This window comes from Periplaneta americana, chromosome 2, assembly GCF_040183065.1.
Source record: "Periplaneta americana isolate PAMFEO1 chromosome 2, P.americana_PAMFEO1_priV1, whole genome shotgun sequence".
NCBI classification, from domain to species: Eukaryota; Metazoa; Arthropoda; class Insecta; order Blattodea; family Blattidae; genus Periplaneta; species Periplaneta americana.
The window spans coordinates 115,644,968-115,661,957 of NC_091118.1; the positions used below are offsets into that span (position 1 = coordinate 115,644,968).

General features: G+C 34.4%; 1 protein-coding gene across 6 annotated transcripts in view; it reads right to left on the reverse strand.

Annotated features, from left to right (window-relative positions):
* LOC138694530 (band 7 protein AGAP004871) overlaps positions 1-16,990 on the reverse strand; it is a 292,166-nt gene that overhangs the window by 66,800 nt on the left and 208,376 nt on the right. For all 6 annotated transcript variants that reach the window (XM_069818353.1, XM_069818352.1, XM_069818351.1 and 3 more), the window contains one exon: positions 4,694-4,800. In XM_069818353.1, the coding sequence (XP_069674454.1) occupies positions 4,694-4,800 (107 nt within the window). The remainder of the gene's footprint in view (positions 1-4,693; positions 4,801-16,990) is intronic.

A 16,990-nucleotide genomic window follows, 5' to 3' on the forward strand; every position in this document is an offset into this window, starting at 1 on the left:
GTTTTTTTCTTTGTACGGAGGAGGGGCCCGAAGTATAGCACCTCGCTGAGAACGTGTTGTTGAAAGAGACATACATTCTCAACGTGACCCCTTCGAGAGGGGAAAAGGGCGAGAAGACATGGGTAAGTACAATATAATTAAAAATATATAACAAAACTTTTTTGTATTATCCACAAACTTTGATAACATCCATCATTGGAAGTAATGAATTTCGCTTCCTCAGAGAAATGAAATAATTCTTTGATGTGTGCATGTACCTATATTAACGCACACTTACGTGTAAGCACAGTTGGTAAAAAATCAAGAGTTATCTGAATTCATATCAGTTGAAATTGAGTTAATAATGTACCGAATTTAAAATTAATTCAACAACAAAGTTTCCGACAAAAATTTACTTAAGTCAATTCCTTCGACAGAGCTGTCTTCTAGCACAGGAGTAACATGGATTGATAATATTCTAGAGACCCGAGTTCCTAATGTTATATCCTTAAATCTACAGAGCTTAAGTGACTTCGTACTTACAAAATGCAATGTTAAAAAGTTTCCCGGTTAACCGGATAGGGTGTGACTCCAGTTGTTCATAAATTGTTTATACATCACGCACAACACGCCTAGACATGAAAAAACAATCATTTTCGTCGTTGGCATTTTATAACTAGCAGCGTTTGTATTTTAGCTTTAGTAACAATTAGAAACAGCTAAAATAATAAATAGAATAGACGGGTGGATTGATTAATATATTGATTCATACGATACGTTTGACAAAAGGAGGAGTCATACTTAATACACGGATCTCTGGAGGAAGTTAATGGTTCTTAGCTGGACGAATGGATTTATGTGAATGCTTTGACTAACAGAGAGTTCGATCCCTGGTCCTTTCTTTCGTACATACTTTTTAATTTCGAACTCCAATTCCAGATGATTCTAGAAGATACCAGTTAATATTATTTTAAAACGGAAATGTGTAATAGATCGAAACATCATAGGAATTAGAATATTCCACAACAGTAGCTATAAAAGCATAAATATTGCCATCAGTAACAATTTACGGCTCGAATCTCAAACTCGTGGCAGGTAAAGTATAGCAACAGGAGAATTGAATATAAGATGTTGGAGTTGCGTGTCGTGTGGAGGAGCTAGTGCTGTGAAATATGATCAACACAGCAGTGTATAGGGCTAGGATTGGAAGTTGGAATAATAGAAGTGTTATATCTACACTGTATTTTTTCGTGTTAACTGATAGAGAATAATATTTTTTGCATCACTATGCTATACTTAACTTATTTTATGTAGAAGTGTAGGTATGTTAAATATAACAACAAAATAATTTGTTCAAAATTTTTGTCAGTTCTTATGTTGTATTTACGTTAACGTAAAACAAAGACAAACTTAAAATAAAATTATATAATTGAGAATCTAGTGTTGATAGAAAATGGTGACAACACGTACCCAGCAAGTGATATGTACAGTAGTGGCAAAAAAAAAAAAAACAGGACCGACCCTTGTAGCTGATTTCAGAGCCTTGTTCACTCCAGAGCACGATAGACTGGTAACTAAAACTTCCGTGGTTCGAATCCTGCCTGGGAAGGAAACTTTTTTTTTGTTCCTTATTCAAATGTACTTATTCCCAATACTTTTAAATTGAAGCGATATTTTACTACTTAATTAACTTATTCCCAGCACATGAATTTTACCAGCAATCGAAAAGTATTGGGAATAAATTTGAATAAGGAACAAAAAAAAGTTTCCTTCCCAGGCAGGATTCGAACCACGAAAGTCTTAGTTACCAGTCTATCGTGCTGTGGAGTGAACAAGGCTCTGAAATCAGCTACAAGGGTCGGTCCGGTTTTTTGTGCCACTGCTGTACACTTTTAAACGATACTCATCCATGTCGGCCATCTATTTTTGGTAAACCTTGATTAGAACATAAACGACATTCAGGAAACGTGGTAATTTGAAAGATATAAAATGATCTGGTAAACCATCCACTGAGTGAATTATGGTACAGACTTTATAACTCGAAAGCAAGTGTCTCGAGACTAATGCATCATATTAACAATTCCCTGGTAAAGTAAACCCCTGCAAGAGTTATTGGAATACGACTGTAAATGTGCGAGGAAATTACTAATCTCTGCTACAGGAACTCAAACTTATATCAAATGTGTTTTTCTGATGAAGCCACAATTTGCCTCAATAGAGAGTTCAACAGACAAAATCACATTATTGCTCGGATTATAATTCATGCTAGATTGTAGATACACACAAAAGTTTAATGAGAGAGAAGGAATTTTAATATGCAGAATTTCGGGTACTTATTTTTGACGACACAATTATAAGTGTACTATTATGATGTACCGAAGTACACATGATCTTTCTGTGCAAATTTTTCTCTGTTCTATTCATCCTTCACCACTTATAAGTGACCAGTACTTGGAAATAATGCGTCATGTAATATCAGCCCTTTCCCTTCTGTGTCCAGATTTTTAACATCCAGTCATTACCACATAATTACATCTGTAATCAACAAAATGATTCCTGATTCCTCTCATTTTGCTGCAGTTGTTCGAAAGTACCCAAATGAAGTGTTTCCAAAATATACGAATCGAAAAAACAGAACATGTAGAGCTGCCTGCAAGAAAACCTGATCCTTCTCCACTTGATTACATTTTATGGGAGTATCTGAAAGCAATGTCTATGCAATGAAGCCTGTTGATATGGACGAGTTGAAAGGGATAGGTAAGGTTGGAATGTACAGATTATACTAAAAGTTTAAGGACATCCATTCAAAGCTGATGATTCACTCCTGTCCTTATGCTTTTGTGAAACTCTCCGATATTTATACAGGGACTAAATGAAGGGTTCAGAACCATAGTGGGCCAAGCGCCATTTATTAAAAACGGATAAAGCAAGGGTTAAAGTTAAGCGAATACAATACTTTAATGAAGATTGACATATCATTTAGTTTTAATGTGTATACTTTATATTACTTGCTATATGTTTCCATTGAATTATGGTAACAACTTCATTTTAAACCTTGTTTTCTACGGTTTTAGTAAATGGCGTTTGGCCCACTATGGTTCTGAAACCTTCAAATGCCCGTGAAAAATGAGGATCTTTTTTTTACAACAAACTCAATCTCTCGGTCTTCCAAACTGTGGATTTTATAACAATTTTTCTCTTATGAAAACTGATTGAAAAGTTACATTTTTTGTATCAAAAAAAATTAATTACTCCAGAATGGGTTTACTTAGACCAGCGAATGTTGGGACAGAGTTAGACCTATCTGAAAGGCGTCTTTTTCAATTATTATTTTTCATTTAAAATTTTGTGACAGCTCGTTTACGCATTGTAATCCAAATTTTCTTTCCTTTCTCCTTTAGGAAAATTGTCATTTTATAAAAATTTCTTGCGTTTGAAATTCATGGAAAATTGACACTTGATCCTCAATGTCTCTTATATCATAACATTTGGAGTTTGTAACACTGGTCAATCAGCTTATTCCTTCCATTTTCAGTAATCAACTGTGCAGTTTGCTACAAGTGTGAGAAGGTTAGATCTCTTTCTTGAAAAAACTGAAAATGGGTCGAAATTCAATGAGTATGGACGTGAAGTGTCGGATTATTGGGATGTGCAAGAATGACTCGAGATAATATGTAACTCTATGCCAAAATTCATTAATGTAAGTACACCCATTCTGGAGTAATTATGTTTCTCCTACACAAAATGTAGCTTAATTTTTTCAATAAGTTTTCATAACAGAAAAATTGTTATACAATCCACAGTTTGAAAGCGAGAGAGATTAGATTTGCAGGAAAGCAAACTTCATTTTCCACAGGCATTTGGTCCCTCTATAAACATCAGAGGGTTTCACATAAGTATAAGGACAAGAGATGTCCATGAACTTTTGGTAGAAGCTGTAGGGAAATTGAAAATGTTCAGCAGCAATTAACGTTGAACGCACTGTAATTCATAATAATTCTTCTTGTTATTTGCCAGATTTTAAATGGAAAATTTTCAAACATTTAACAGAGTGAATTTTATTTATTTTTTCTTTAACTAATGACGGATAGGCCTACATGAGTGTTCCGCCATTCACCCATAAGAAGCCAGATGAGATAAGAGGATGGAGATTTGTTAGGATGCCACAGGGGAACCGGCGTTCTCGGTAGTGTTACCTGGACCACGGACTTGCCCAACACAATTCATAAATTGGGGCTAGGCAAGGGATTGAACTCGGGTCCACAGAATAAGTCCAGCGCTCTAGCCACTGAACCATCGTGGCAGCAGTAAATTTTAATGTTTAAACAATGAAATTTTATTTATACTAAAATTGTTATAAATAGGTATGTAATGTTTGTCATTCTGTAGCTTTAGAGACACTCTGTATTCAATTAATTAAATTCTTCCATGGCATAATATAATTTACCCAATTAAATACAGTCTCCATGAAGTAACATGAAAAAATATAGGGTGTAAGTTAAAAATGTTATCGGTGACGTCATAGCCGCACAATAATGGTTGCAAAAACATTTTGTTTTCAGAATAATATTCGATTCAAACTGTGAAGTACAATTCGAGGGTTTTCTGAAAAAAAAAAATATTCTCCATTTAATTTTACTTCTAAAAAACATGTGTATTATTTTGGTGCTATGTTTTATATTAAACTCTATGATCACAATGACAAGATACTGACCTTGAAGCAGACGCAGAGAGAGAAGGGCAGAGTGAAAACAATCAGCACCCAGGACAGCGCCGTTAGGATTGTGCCACATATCCCCGAATCACCTTCCGACTCGTCCGCTGCAACATGCAGAACACGCGGTGTTATTCTAAACAGAGGCCCTTTGGAGTTTATAAATGATTGTAAATGAAATAGCGCAATGATAGATTTGCTTGAAGAAAATCTTCGATACAAACAGCTTTTATAGTATCAATCTGGGACTGAGAAACAATTAACTCTCTCATCTACATCTGAATCTCGTAAAACAGTTTCATACAATTTTTCCTTCTGCTTCATTCGTTTAAGAAACGATCTAATAATCTGAAGTAGAATAATACCAGATTTGAGGTCTTGTATTGATGATGATGATGATGATGATGATGATTATGATGATGATGATGATTATTATTATTATTATTATTATTATTATTATTATTATTATTTGGAAAACAGACGTACGAAAACTAGAATAACATCATTGTATAGAGCACATCTAGGTCAGAAAGCATGGGTAGACATAACGGCTCGGTTAGAAAAGCCAACGTACTATGGTAGGAACGATCATGATTTTAAAATCAAATGTAGGAAACAGAAAACGGATGTCGGTAAATTCTCATTTTTAAATACTCGTAGAACTATAAATGATTGGAATGACCTACCGGCAGCGGTCTTTGAGGGCTGTCCTTCCTTAAAGAGATTCAAGAATAACTTAAAAAGTTGTGTATAAAGTGCAAATTAACATTAAGGTGACATTTAACATTTAATTTTTTTAAGGTGACATGTATTTATCTAGCCTGACGAGTTACTTCCTTGGTTTGAATTGTAAATTATTTAAAAATAGCGTGTAAGAGGGCCTTAGACTAGAAATGTTTAGTTTAAATGTAGTTCTGTTTATAAGTTTGCATAAGGGTGTAATTATTTGACTTATTTGAACTGTTGTATCAGTGAAGCGAGGTGAGTCAGTGAAGTTATGGTTTTACAGTGCAGTGAACAGTTCCGATCAGTGATAATTTATAACGTCAATGAAATGTGTCCTATAGTGTCAGTGAAATGTGTTTTAGAGTGTCAGTGAAATGTGTTACAGAGTGTCAGTGAAATGTGTGCTAAAGTGTCAGTGAAATGCGTCATAGTGCCACTACAGGGAGTGAGATGACAGTAAAGTGAAAGACTATTGAAACTTATGTAGGGCCTGTACATAATTATGTAGGTTGTATTGTAAAATTAGGTATTTTATTTAGGTTTTATTATTATTGTGTTAAATTGTATTGTGTATTCTTATTGTATTGTGTATAAAATTGTATATGTATTGTAAAATTGTATTGTGTACTGTAAATTTTATTGTGTATTGTTTATATTGTGTATACCACTGCCACCGGGTGCTTGCCCACTTGCAGTGTAAATAAATACATACATTACTAATATTATTATAGCTAAATTCAGGGCCATTTTTTAATTTTGCCGCCAGCAGACACATGCACATCTACCCCCAACCAAATATTTTTCTGTTTCTATTCCCGTATTACTTATTTATTACTTTTGGTATCTTATAACACAAACTTTATCTGCCATTACTCACGTCTCTTAGCCCTCGCCACTTAGCTGCCCTATAATTCCATGCTAGTTATCTGGGGTCTTCTTTTACTCCAATAATATTTGTTGTTAATAATAATTAATTAAGATACTTTATAGCTTACTGCATTCTTATATATATAGTATAATCAAATAATTGAATTTTTTATTGAACTTAAATTTACTCACTATGTTTAAACAATGCTTTAATTAATTAAAATATTTTAATGGCAGACTATTCTGTATTTTTGTTTTTATTTTTTGAGTTATCAGAGAACACATTATTACTTTTCTTGAATTAAAGCACAAAACGGAAATTGTTATTACATCAAGTGTTAATTATTATGTTAAGACGATTAATTAATTAATTAATTTAGTCTCATCACCCGCTGCAGTAAAAAGAACAAGAAGCCAATTTTACACTACAAATAATAACTCCTGAATCTACAATATTTTACCCATAGTCCTCAAGACAGTTCAAGCTATATTTGTTTCACTTTTCAAAGTACACGTTCACTTTGCTTAAAATAAAACATTATCACTGCAAAATAATTGTAACTACAAAAATAAAGACGTGTTCCATAGCTGGGACCATTCACGAATCCAAGCAATAAACATGAAAAAAAATCAATAAACAATTATGAAATGATTTTAATTGTAAAGGAAACTAAAATAACCCAGGATAGCATATTTAGATTAAAGAAACGTTTCAGAGTATATGGATGAAGATATTAACAATAAAAGATGATGTGGAGTCAGAAAATAATTAAATTAAAGGAAGAAGAAAAAGAATTTCATAGTCAGTTATCTTATTGCAATAATATTATCCATTACATTAATAATTACGGAGCACGTTACTCTGAACGAACACGAATAATACAAATTCTATACCATAATATTCATAGTAATGCAAACCTTGCGTATACTAATATTCAAGAGTTAACAGCTGACTGTCTCGCTATAAAGGATGGCAATGGCAAAGGGAATTTTTAATATAAAAAGAACAAAGGCATAAACTATTGAAGTGCTTTATGTGGAGTACGGCGTTTTATGTGACAAAGAGAAAAGACAGGAAGCATATAAAATATTGACATGGAGAAGAATGGAACGTGTGAAATGGACAAAATAAGAAATGAAGCTGTTCTAGAAAATGCTGAAACTGATCAGGACGAGAAAAAGAAATTGTCTGGATCACTGGCTAAAAAGAAACTGTCTACTGAAGAATGTACTGGAAGGAATGGTTAACGGAAGAAAAGTAGGAGAAGATATCAGATGATAAACAATATTACGCTATATGGATCTGGATCATATGCGGAGACTAAGAGGAATGCGAAAAAAGGGAAGATTGCACAATTTTGAGTTTTGCTGTGAAGGATCTGCCCTTGAGCAGAAAGCTATAAGTGAATTAATTAACTGACAGCATTCTTATTATTATATTCCTCAAAATGTACCTAATGGCAGTATAGGTTTCTTTGTTTTCTTTACATCTCAAAACAAACTAACTACAGCATACTAGCATAATAATAGTCGTCTTCTTCCTATCAGGGGATTTAGGCCAAGTGGCCTGTTCCGCTCCTATGCCATCTTGTGATAATAATAATAATAATAATAATAATAATAATAATAATAATAATAATAAAATAATAATAATAAAATAACAATAATAAAATAATAATAATACCGGTAATAATAATAACAATAATAATAAAATAATAATATAATAATAAAATAATACAATATTAATAATAATAAAATAATAATAAAAATAATAAAAAATAATAAAAACAATAAAATAATAATAAAAAAGTAATCACGATAATAATATATCAGTCTGACTGGAGATTTTCATGGTTTTCCCAAGTCACAAGAGCAAATGCCGGATTGGAAATTTGCATACCATGATTCATCACAGCCTTAGTCATAAAAAAACCAGTTACATAAACACAAGCCCTCTCTAACACACCACAATAGAAGCAGAAACTCAAGAATAGTACACAGTCTACTGGCATACCGAAAGACCTTACATAAGCGTTATGTCCATAGATGTCAAAGCGTGTATAAATAATACAGGGAAATTTTATTGACATCAGAATGCTTTACAATATCATAAATGACATAGCAAATATAAGTACAGATCAGGAGGCGAGACCTGGCCTGTGAACTGCGAGAGGGGTAAAAGAGTGGGGGATCAAAAAGATAGTTTGTTTGAGGAAGGTTATCACACAAAATCTATGGACACACAAGTTCAACTCAGACTGAAACCATATCTACCCCCTCCAAGCAAACTGGTGATAAGAGTCTGTGACATTTCAGCGAAATGACATTTGAGCGGATGTAGAATTTGTTAACAGTTGAAGAGTTAGCTAAACCCTGATTCATCCCTCAATTTTTCCTTTTCGCCTTGTTGACAGTTGAACGGAGGGTATCAGACAAATTGCCATTCACCTGTCTGGACTGTAACCCGGATTTCGTGCATGTGTAAACAGAAACATAGATTTGAGAGCTAGTTTATACGCAATACAATGCAATACAAAAAAACTCACAACACTGTACACATCCCAGAGTACCGAACACGGTATATGTAACAGATCGATGACAAGTAGAGCGAGGTTGGGCGCTGAACGTGTGCTCGGTGAGAGCGTGACATCAGACACTCTGTCAAATCGTAGTTTCTGAATCTTCGTAACACAATATGAATCAATATTATACAGGATGTTAAAAAAATTCAATATTTGGAGAGATGGCAGTATTCGTCAAAAGAAGAAAAAATGTCTAGTAAACATGGGTCCCAAAATTAATAGAGTGGATCGGGGGAAGATGCCTGACTTTTTCTTTGATTAAAAATTTAAGATACTGTTCACTTAGTTTTGATTTTCGTATTGAAATATCAAAGTCTGGAAGGTATTTTGAAACTATATTTTTGGTACAAACAGAAAACATTAATTACCTTGTTTATAGATACAGATTTTCTTTTTGACTGCACTGTGGGCATCTTTCCCCGATAGTCGGGTAAGATGGAAAATGCAATTAACACATTTATTGATACATGTATTTTACATGAACTTGGTTTGATACATGTATATAACATAATTGACTTAATCTAAACCTCATGGACACTTTACTCGTTTATCACTACTTAGAAACACAGTCATTGCACATATTTTATTGCCGTGTGCAAGACTCGTGAAATCACTTCTTTCACACATTGAATTCAATCCAGTACATTTTTTTTGTCATCAGTCTTTTTTAGGCGGCGTTTAAGGGTACGGCAAGAAATCCCGTATGCTTGCGATACTCTAAAACAGTTCATACCCTCTGTTGTAAACATGTTCCATCGCAAGTTGAAGACTGTCCTCAATCCACTGACTTATATCAGAGGATCTTACGTAATGTTTACACATTTCCTGCAATAAAACAAAAAAAAACTCTTGCAACAACGTGCCATCTTACCCCGAAGAATAGTGATCATCTTCCCCAAGTATCGGGGTAAGATGCCTAGTGATGTGACGCAACCTATGATGGAGGAACAAGGTCGTTGGTTGTTAACAATACAAACTTTAGAACCCTTACTACAATATCCGTTACAAACGTTTGACAGTTATTACGAATTCAAGGGTGTATTAAAATTTTAACATACTTTTGCAATTATTTTCTAGCAGAAAAATGAGCTGTTTTCTTGCGTTTCTTCTTCTCACAACAAGAACACGTGGCAAAATGAGTTAGCTTCCACTCTACAGACATTCCACTGTCTCAGTGATCATGAAGACATGCGCGTGGCGTTCTCTCTTGGAAGAATGTGAAACTACAAAGAAATAAGAATCTTCCCACGATAGTCATATCCCCCCACTTCACTCTACCTTCCGAGATGCGAGTACTTGACAATCAACATCATGGGAGATGCTCAATGTGTTTTCCATTAAAAAAAAAAAAAAGAGCATCCAATGTTCTGAGAGGAGGTAGTAGTCATAAAAACAAGAAATAGAATCTAATGAACATAGGTCCTAAATTTAATATCTTTCGCAATATTAGTACTTATTCATCAACATGACAGGAGATGTTCAATGTGATTTCCGTTGGAAAAATTTTTTCAATATTGTGAGAGGTGGCAATAACTATAAAAAAAAGAAAAAAGTACCGGTATAACAAATATGGACCCTAAAATTAAATTTTGTACGAAACAAGGGCTTTGAAAATATTACTGTAAGAACAGCATATCTTCTAATTGAGCTCTTTGCTTGCTTCTTACAGGATACAAAGTACCATATGGGAAATGCAGTAAACAAAATGGTAACGAGGTGGAATTACCGAAGAGGGATGCGTTACAATGAATGTAAATCACATTAAACATCTCCTATGATGTTGATGAACAAGTACTCGTATCTCGGAAGATATTGATTTTAGGATCCATGTTTATTTTTTTTCTTTTGTTTTGATGAATACTACAAGAGGCTTACGCAAAAAGGAGTTTGAACTTAAGTTAGGTTAGTTAGGTGACGGTGGCTAGGGACGGGTTAGGGACGATCCTTTGCACGTCGGCCAGACTGAGGCCTATTGTGCATCCCGAATTTATGGGATGAATGAGGATGAGGATGTACCAGCCCACAGGCCGCATGTGACTTCTCACCGATCACCTAATGGGATCCTCCTACTCCCCCGCCCTAAGTTCATACCGCCAAGGTGACCAAAATGCACAGGATTCATTCCAATGCCCCTTTCAAGGTGTCAAAGCGCCCTTGGAAGTGCTCTTAAGGAATGAATCCTGGCAGAGAATTGCGGAAAGCTGGGAACCCAGGAACGGTTGCGGAAAGGACCTCCCCTCCCCGTAAGCGGACGAAGACATGCTTCTTGACCTGAATAGGTCTATGGAATGAGATGAAGATGAATGATATGAAATAATTCTTTTTTTACACGGGAGAGGAAGGGAAATGAAAATTCCAACACGGCATTTGCCTAAGTAACTATGGAAAACCACGGAAAAACCACAGTTAGGTTGGTCGGTCCAGGAATCGAACCACGGATCTCCCAAATACGAGTCCCATACGGTACGCATGAGCCTCCTCGATGGGGCCTTTGAACTTAAAAAGAATGGTATATATTTAGATTCGAGTATTTTTTATTCATAATCTTTTCCCTTCTCTAATATTTCACTGTCAAAGGAACAAAATCTACATCGACATAAGACGTAGTCCCTCCTTCCCCTCTTTCAATATGATCCCTGTGCTTGGTACCGCAGCACGTGCGAATTAGAACAATGCTATCTTTATTATAGAGAGACCTGCCGCCTAGTACCGGCCTTGTAATAAAATGAAGCCGACAAAATATGACATCTAACTTGTTTGTTAAAAATTGGACGACTCTGACAAAATTACGTTTCAAAGATTTTATGAGAATATTAATGAATATAGCGGAACATAATAATAATAATAATAATAATAATAATAATGGCCGAGATGTAAATGGAAGAATAATATTAAAATGGATTTGAGGGAGGTAGGATATGGTAATAGATACTGGATTAATCTTGCACAGGAGAGGGACCGAGCGATGGCGGGCTCATGTGAGGGCGGCAATGAAGCTGCGGATTCCTTAAAAGCCATTTGTAAGTAATAATAATAATAATAATAATAATAATAATAATAATAATAATAATAATAATAATAATAATAATAATATATAAAATTTAAAATACCGATAATTTAAATTGTAAACAATTTTAATAATAACCTCCCTTGACAAAATTCTGCGTACGCCACTGAATACTACCATCACTCAAAATATTGAAAAAACCTGACCCACCCTCTCAATAGCTTAGTAGACCTACTATATGTGTGTGTATCTGCTGGTTAACAAGCTTTTTCTAGAAGTTAATCTTGGAAGTAACAGAAACTACGAAGGGAGAGCCATTGTTGGGTTTCATTCATTCATTTATAGTGTTCTGCCCAAGGGCAGGTTTTTCACTGCAAACCCAGCATTCTCCAGTCTTTCCTATTTTCTGCCTTCCTCTTTGTCTCATGTGTGTTGAGTTTCAACGGTCATAATGAAAACTTAATGTATTGGCGATGCATAGATAAACAATAAGTGTAATGGATAAATTAACAGAAAGAAAAAAACGCGGTTTTGAATCAATCCCTCATAGTTATATACCTGATGTGGTAGCTTGCAAAATAACAGTGTAAATGGAGCAAGAAAACGAGCAAGGCAGAGCGCGAATTGGATATAAAAAAATCTGCTAGGGAAAGAAGTGGGTCAACCTTTTAACCAGGTTTATGATTTTGTTACCTCGGTGATATCTCAACGATATGACAAATATTGACTGCAGTAGGAAAACCCTAGTTTCGATTTAGAGGATCCTATCCGTCCATTGACAGGTTGAGGATGAATGATGAAGGAAACTTTCTTCCTCGTGATGAAAGCCGAGGATTATGTTATAGAATACTTCTATTTGCCACAGTTTCAGTAAGCAGTTCGAACAGACATACACATTAATGGACCTAGGAAGTACCGTACCATGGACGAAACTAATGTAATCCCAACTGTTTATTCACTTCTGTCAAACAAGGAGGAGGACACATACTATCGATTAATTATTATTTATTGCTCTTTAAAGTCTCATTCCTAAGTGGAATTCCGACTTAGTTATGGACTTTGAAACCGCTATAATTGAATCATTTAAAATTTTGTTCCCAACTATAAAGATTTCTAAATGTAACTTTCATTTCCACCAGTTCCTATGGAGAAAAGTATCAAAGGCATGAGCTTGTGAGTAGTTAAAATGAAAAGGAAGAAATAAGGTTGTATTTCCGCATGTGTAGCATATATTTTGATCATGAATGGATGTTTATACAGGGACATAATTTTATTTTTACTTCAATTTTTATTGTACCTGAGTTTTTGAATGTACTTCACTCCTACCCTTTCTACTAATAAACCTGCACCCGTCCTCACACAAAACTAAGGCCACATATGCAGGCAGAGCCGTACGGTCATAGTAAACAGTACTAAGCGAGTGAGTACAGTACGTTTCTGAAATATGGTCGCATTTTCCAGTGAAGAAAGAGCATTTATTTATTGAATCATAAGTATTTTCGCACAGGTACTATTACGTCATTTGATTATGTCGCATCCCGCTTTCCCACACCCATTTCTGCTGGCCCCTCTGTAAAGGCTAGTGGCTACGTAATATTATACAACAATGTTTAAAATAATTTAAATAAAAGGGCCTCGTTAAGTAACTGTCACGTGATTTTCCCCCTTTCTACGACCCTGAGACCCAACCACTCGGACGGGCAATAGATAGCATGTCTGAGTAAATTCATCTGTGCGGATCGGGCAGAAGTAAGATTGAATTTACAGTACTTAAGGTACTCTTTTATAGAGTAGGTAGAGAACTATTTCAACATGAGCAGGATTATGGCTTCCCATGTCGCCTGATTTGAGTGCTTTGCATTATTTCTTTTGGAGTTACAGTTGTGTTTGCTAAACATCCTACAACAGAAGAATTAAAGAATTACATTCAAGAAAGAATGCATTCAGTTTCCGAAGATACGCCTAAAAACGTCTTCGATAATATGCACAAAAGAATTGAAGCCTATATCGAAATGAACGGTCACTGTTTTCAACAATTGGTTTAAATATCCAGATTTTGATTATTTTTCAATTTAAATGTACTCTCCACATTGTATGCTAACGTGCTATACACATTATACTATACATTACATAATGAATACGTCCGCCTGGATAGTTCAGTTAGTGAGTAAGAAAACAAACACTTATTGTTAATACTGTACTATATTTTCAGTAAATAAAAACCGAACGAAAATGATCAAAACCAAAATCATAATATTTCCTAGTTTACGTAAATGGATGTAGGTACTACTTTTCTTCCCTTCTATACCTAGTAAAGTGATTTGTTTTTATTTTACGCTAGTATCATCAAACTCCGGTCGTGGAAGGGGTAACAAACTGTGTTTCCCATCCTTAACCGTTAATTCAAAGGTATAGCCAGGTTAATATTAGAACTATTAGTAAAAATAAAATGATGTTCCGGTGCAAGAAAACACATGGCTACGAAAAGGGTAAGAAGTTTTATGACTACTTACAGCGATGGATTGAAAACCCAATCCTCCCAAGAGGTATTTGAAGTTACTATGGATAACGACACAGAACCAACAACGTTACCGAAGGCTAAAATCGGTTAAGTAACATGATAAATAGACATCATCCTAATATGTATCCGTCAATAAAAATTTTTACGCAGGACTCTGAGTACCATGATCAAGCGTTCGATAGATTGGCCCTCCAGTTTGAGAGTAATAAAAGAAAAACGTACCCAATGAGGATAGATCAGACAATCTTGAAAATTTTGCAAACGTCAGAGAACACCGGAGATTTTAAGTAAAATCTTAAAAACTATAACCTATATACAAAATCTGGAATAAATCTGTGTGAGTGATAGATACATAAAACTGACACGTTTCTTATGAAACAAAACTTTAGAACGAAAATAAGTAAAACTCCGATTAGTGTCTTAAGAAACAAAACTTTAAATGATAATAAATAAAATAACGATTTCTTTCTTACAAATTAAAACTTTAGAATGAAAATAAATAAAAGTTTATCGGGTGTTTTTATGTAACAAAGTCTTAGAAAGAAAATAAATGAAACTCGATAAGTCTTTTATGGAACAAAATTTTAGAAGATAGATGGATTTATTCAACAATTTTATACATACAAATGCACTACACTATCAGAATTTGCTCCTAAATCCAGTGAACGGGTCTTTTGACCGTACGTGCGTTACAAAAAAGTGTAACTTTGTAGGTTTCGCTCTCCTCACCTATGATTGAATCCAACTACTCTCCTCAAAACACACAGATTAATATGAAAACGTTACAAACAAGACACATTACGGTGTATCATATATCCTAACCTAACATACAAACAGGCATAAAAGCGTATAATTCAGTTGTTAGCATTAGGCTATCCCTTCGTCAGTTCGCATCATATACTTCAACAGCTGATGTTCTAAGCTGTATCTAAATGAAAATAGAGTGAAAATAAGATAAAATCCTACAACAAAGAGACCACCTCCAAGCTGTGTTACGTGGAAACGGCTGGTAAGTCAGCTGAAAGCCTGTTTAAAATATTACTGAAAGTCCCACCTTAAAGCCACAACCATAATTTATTATCTTTGTCACAGAGGAAGGTGGGTTACGCTCAAGTATCCCTATCTGACCCAAGATTCATTCAAAGTAATAAGAGTACAGTAAAATATTAATTTACTTATAAAAATTCTATTTCACTAATGTTGGCTTCACAAAAACGTTTGAACGGAGCCGCCACTTTCAGTTGACTGTCTATGCGGTAAACAAATGACTATCGCAAAGCATGTTTTATAGTACCGAAAAGAATTTGTAGTTTGAAATATTCGCAAACAAAGAAACAAATACTAGGAAAGTGATACAATTGTAGCGATAAACAGCCATGATTAGTTGAAACATGTCCTTTTGTACAGTTTTATTGGTCATAAGTAGTATGACGTAGTAAAAGTGTAATAGTCAATGTAAAATCTATTTAAGTTACTTCCCTAAAACAATATAATAAGAGCATACTTACGGCGGCAGTGGAAATGGAAAAATATAGTTCTAAAATTAAATGTAAGAGGATTAAGGCTGCGTAATACACTATTTCATCCACAATAGCTTTCAAATATGGAAGTGAGGTACGGTACATAAAATGAGTGTTGTTTCGAAGTAGACCTATTCAAATGCTCCTCCTTATACTACATTTAGAACTCAAACATTAAAATCAAAAGAAAACAGACACGCAAGAAGAAGTAACAACTGAAACATAGTAGAAGATTATTCAGAAGTACCAGTGTAATTGGCTTCAGCATTTTGATAAGATGAACTATAAAAGTTACGAAAATGCCAAACGTGTAGGCTTCAGCATTTTGATAAGATGAACTATAATAGCTACCAAAATGTCCAAACATGTAATTGGCTTCAGCATTTTGATAAGTTGAACTATAATAGCTACCAAAATGCCAAACGTGTAGGCTTCAGCATTTTGATAAGATGAACTATAATAGCTACCAAAATGCCCAAACGTGTAATTGGCTTCAGCATTTTCATAAGATGAACTATAATAGCTACCAAAATGCCCAAACGTGTAATTGGCTTCAGCATTTTCATAAGATGAACTATAATAGCTACCAAAATGCCCAAACGTGTAATTGGCTTCAGAATTTTGATAGGATGAACTATAATTGCTACCAAAATGCCAAACGTGCTGTACATTATTCGCCTAAAAGAGTAACCGATCCTAAAGGAAATTAAGGGAACAGAAACATTGAAGTTACAAGAGACAGGATGAATAGTCCTTAAACAGACGATGATGTTCCCGGTACGATCCTATTTTGCCTATCGTAGTATTTTAAATGTTAATTGAATTGCTGTTTTACTTTCGTGGATATTTCATTTCTTCTATAGCTTTTAATAATATTTGTCTCAAAGCTTTATAAATTCTCACTTTCAGATGTTTTCTATACATTGAGTAAACAGCTTGATATCCTTGAACAGTGACAAGAATGATTTCAGACATTAATTACTTGTAATTTTCACTCCCAATATGGTTCAATTAATTTCCCATCAGATTCTAATTTAGATCAGCGAGATTTTATTCATATTAATAATGCATTTG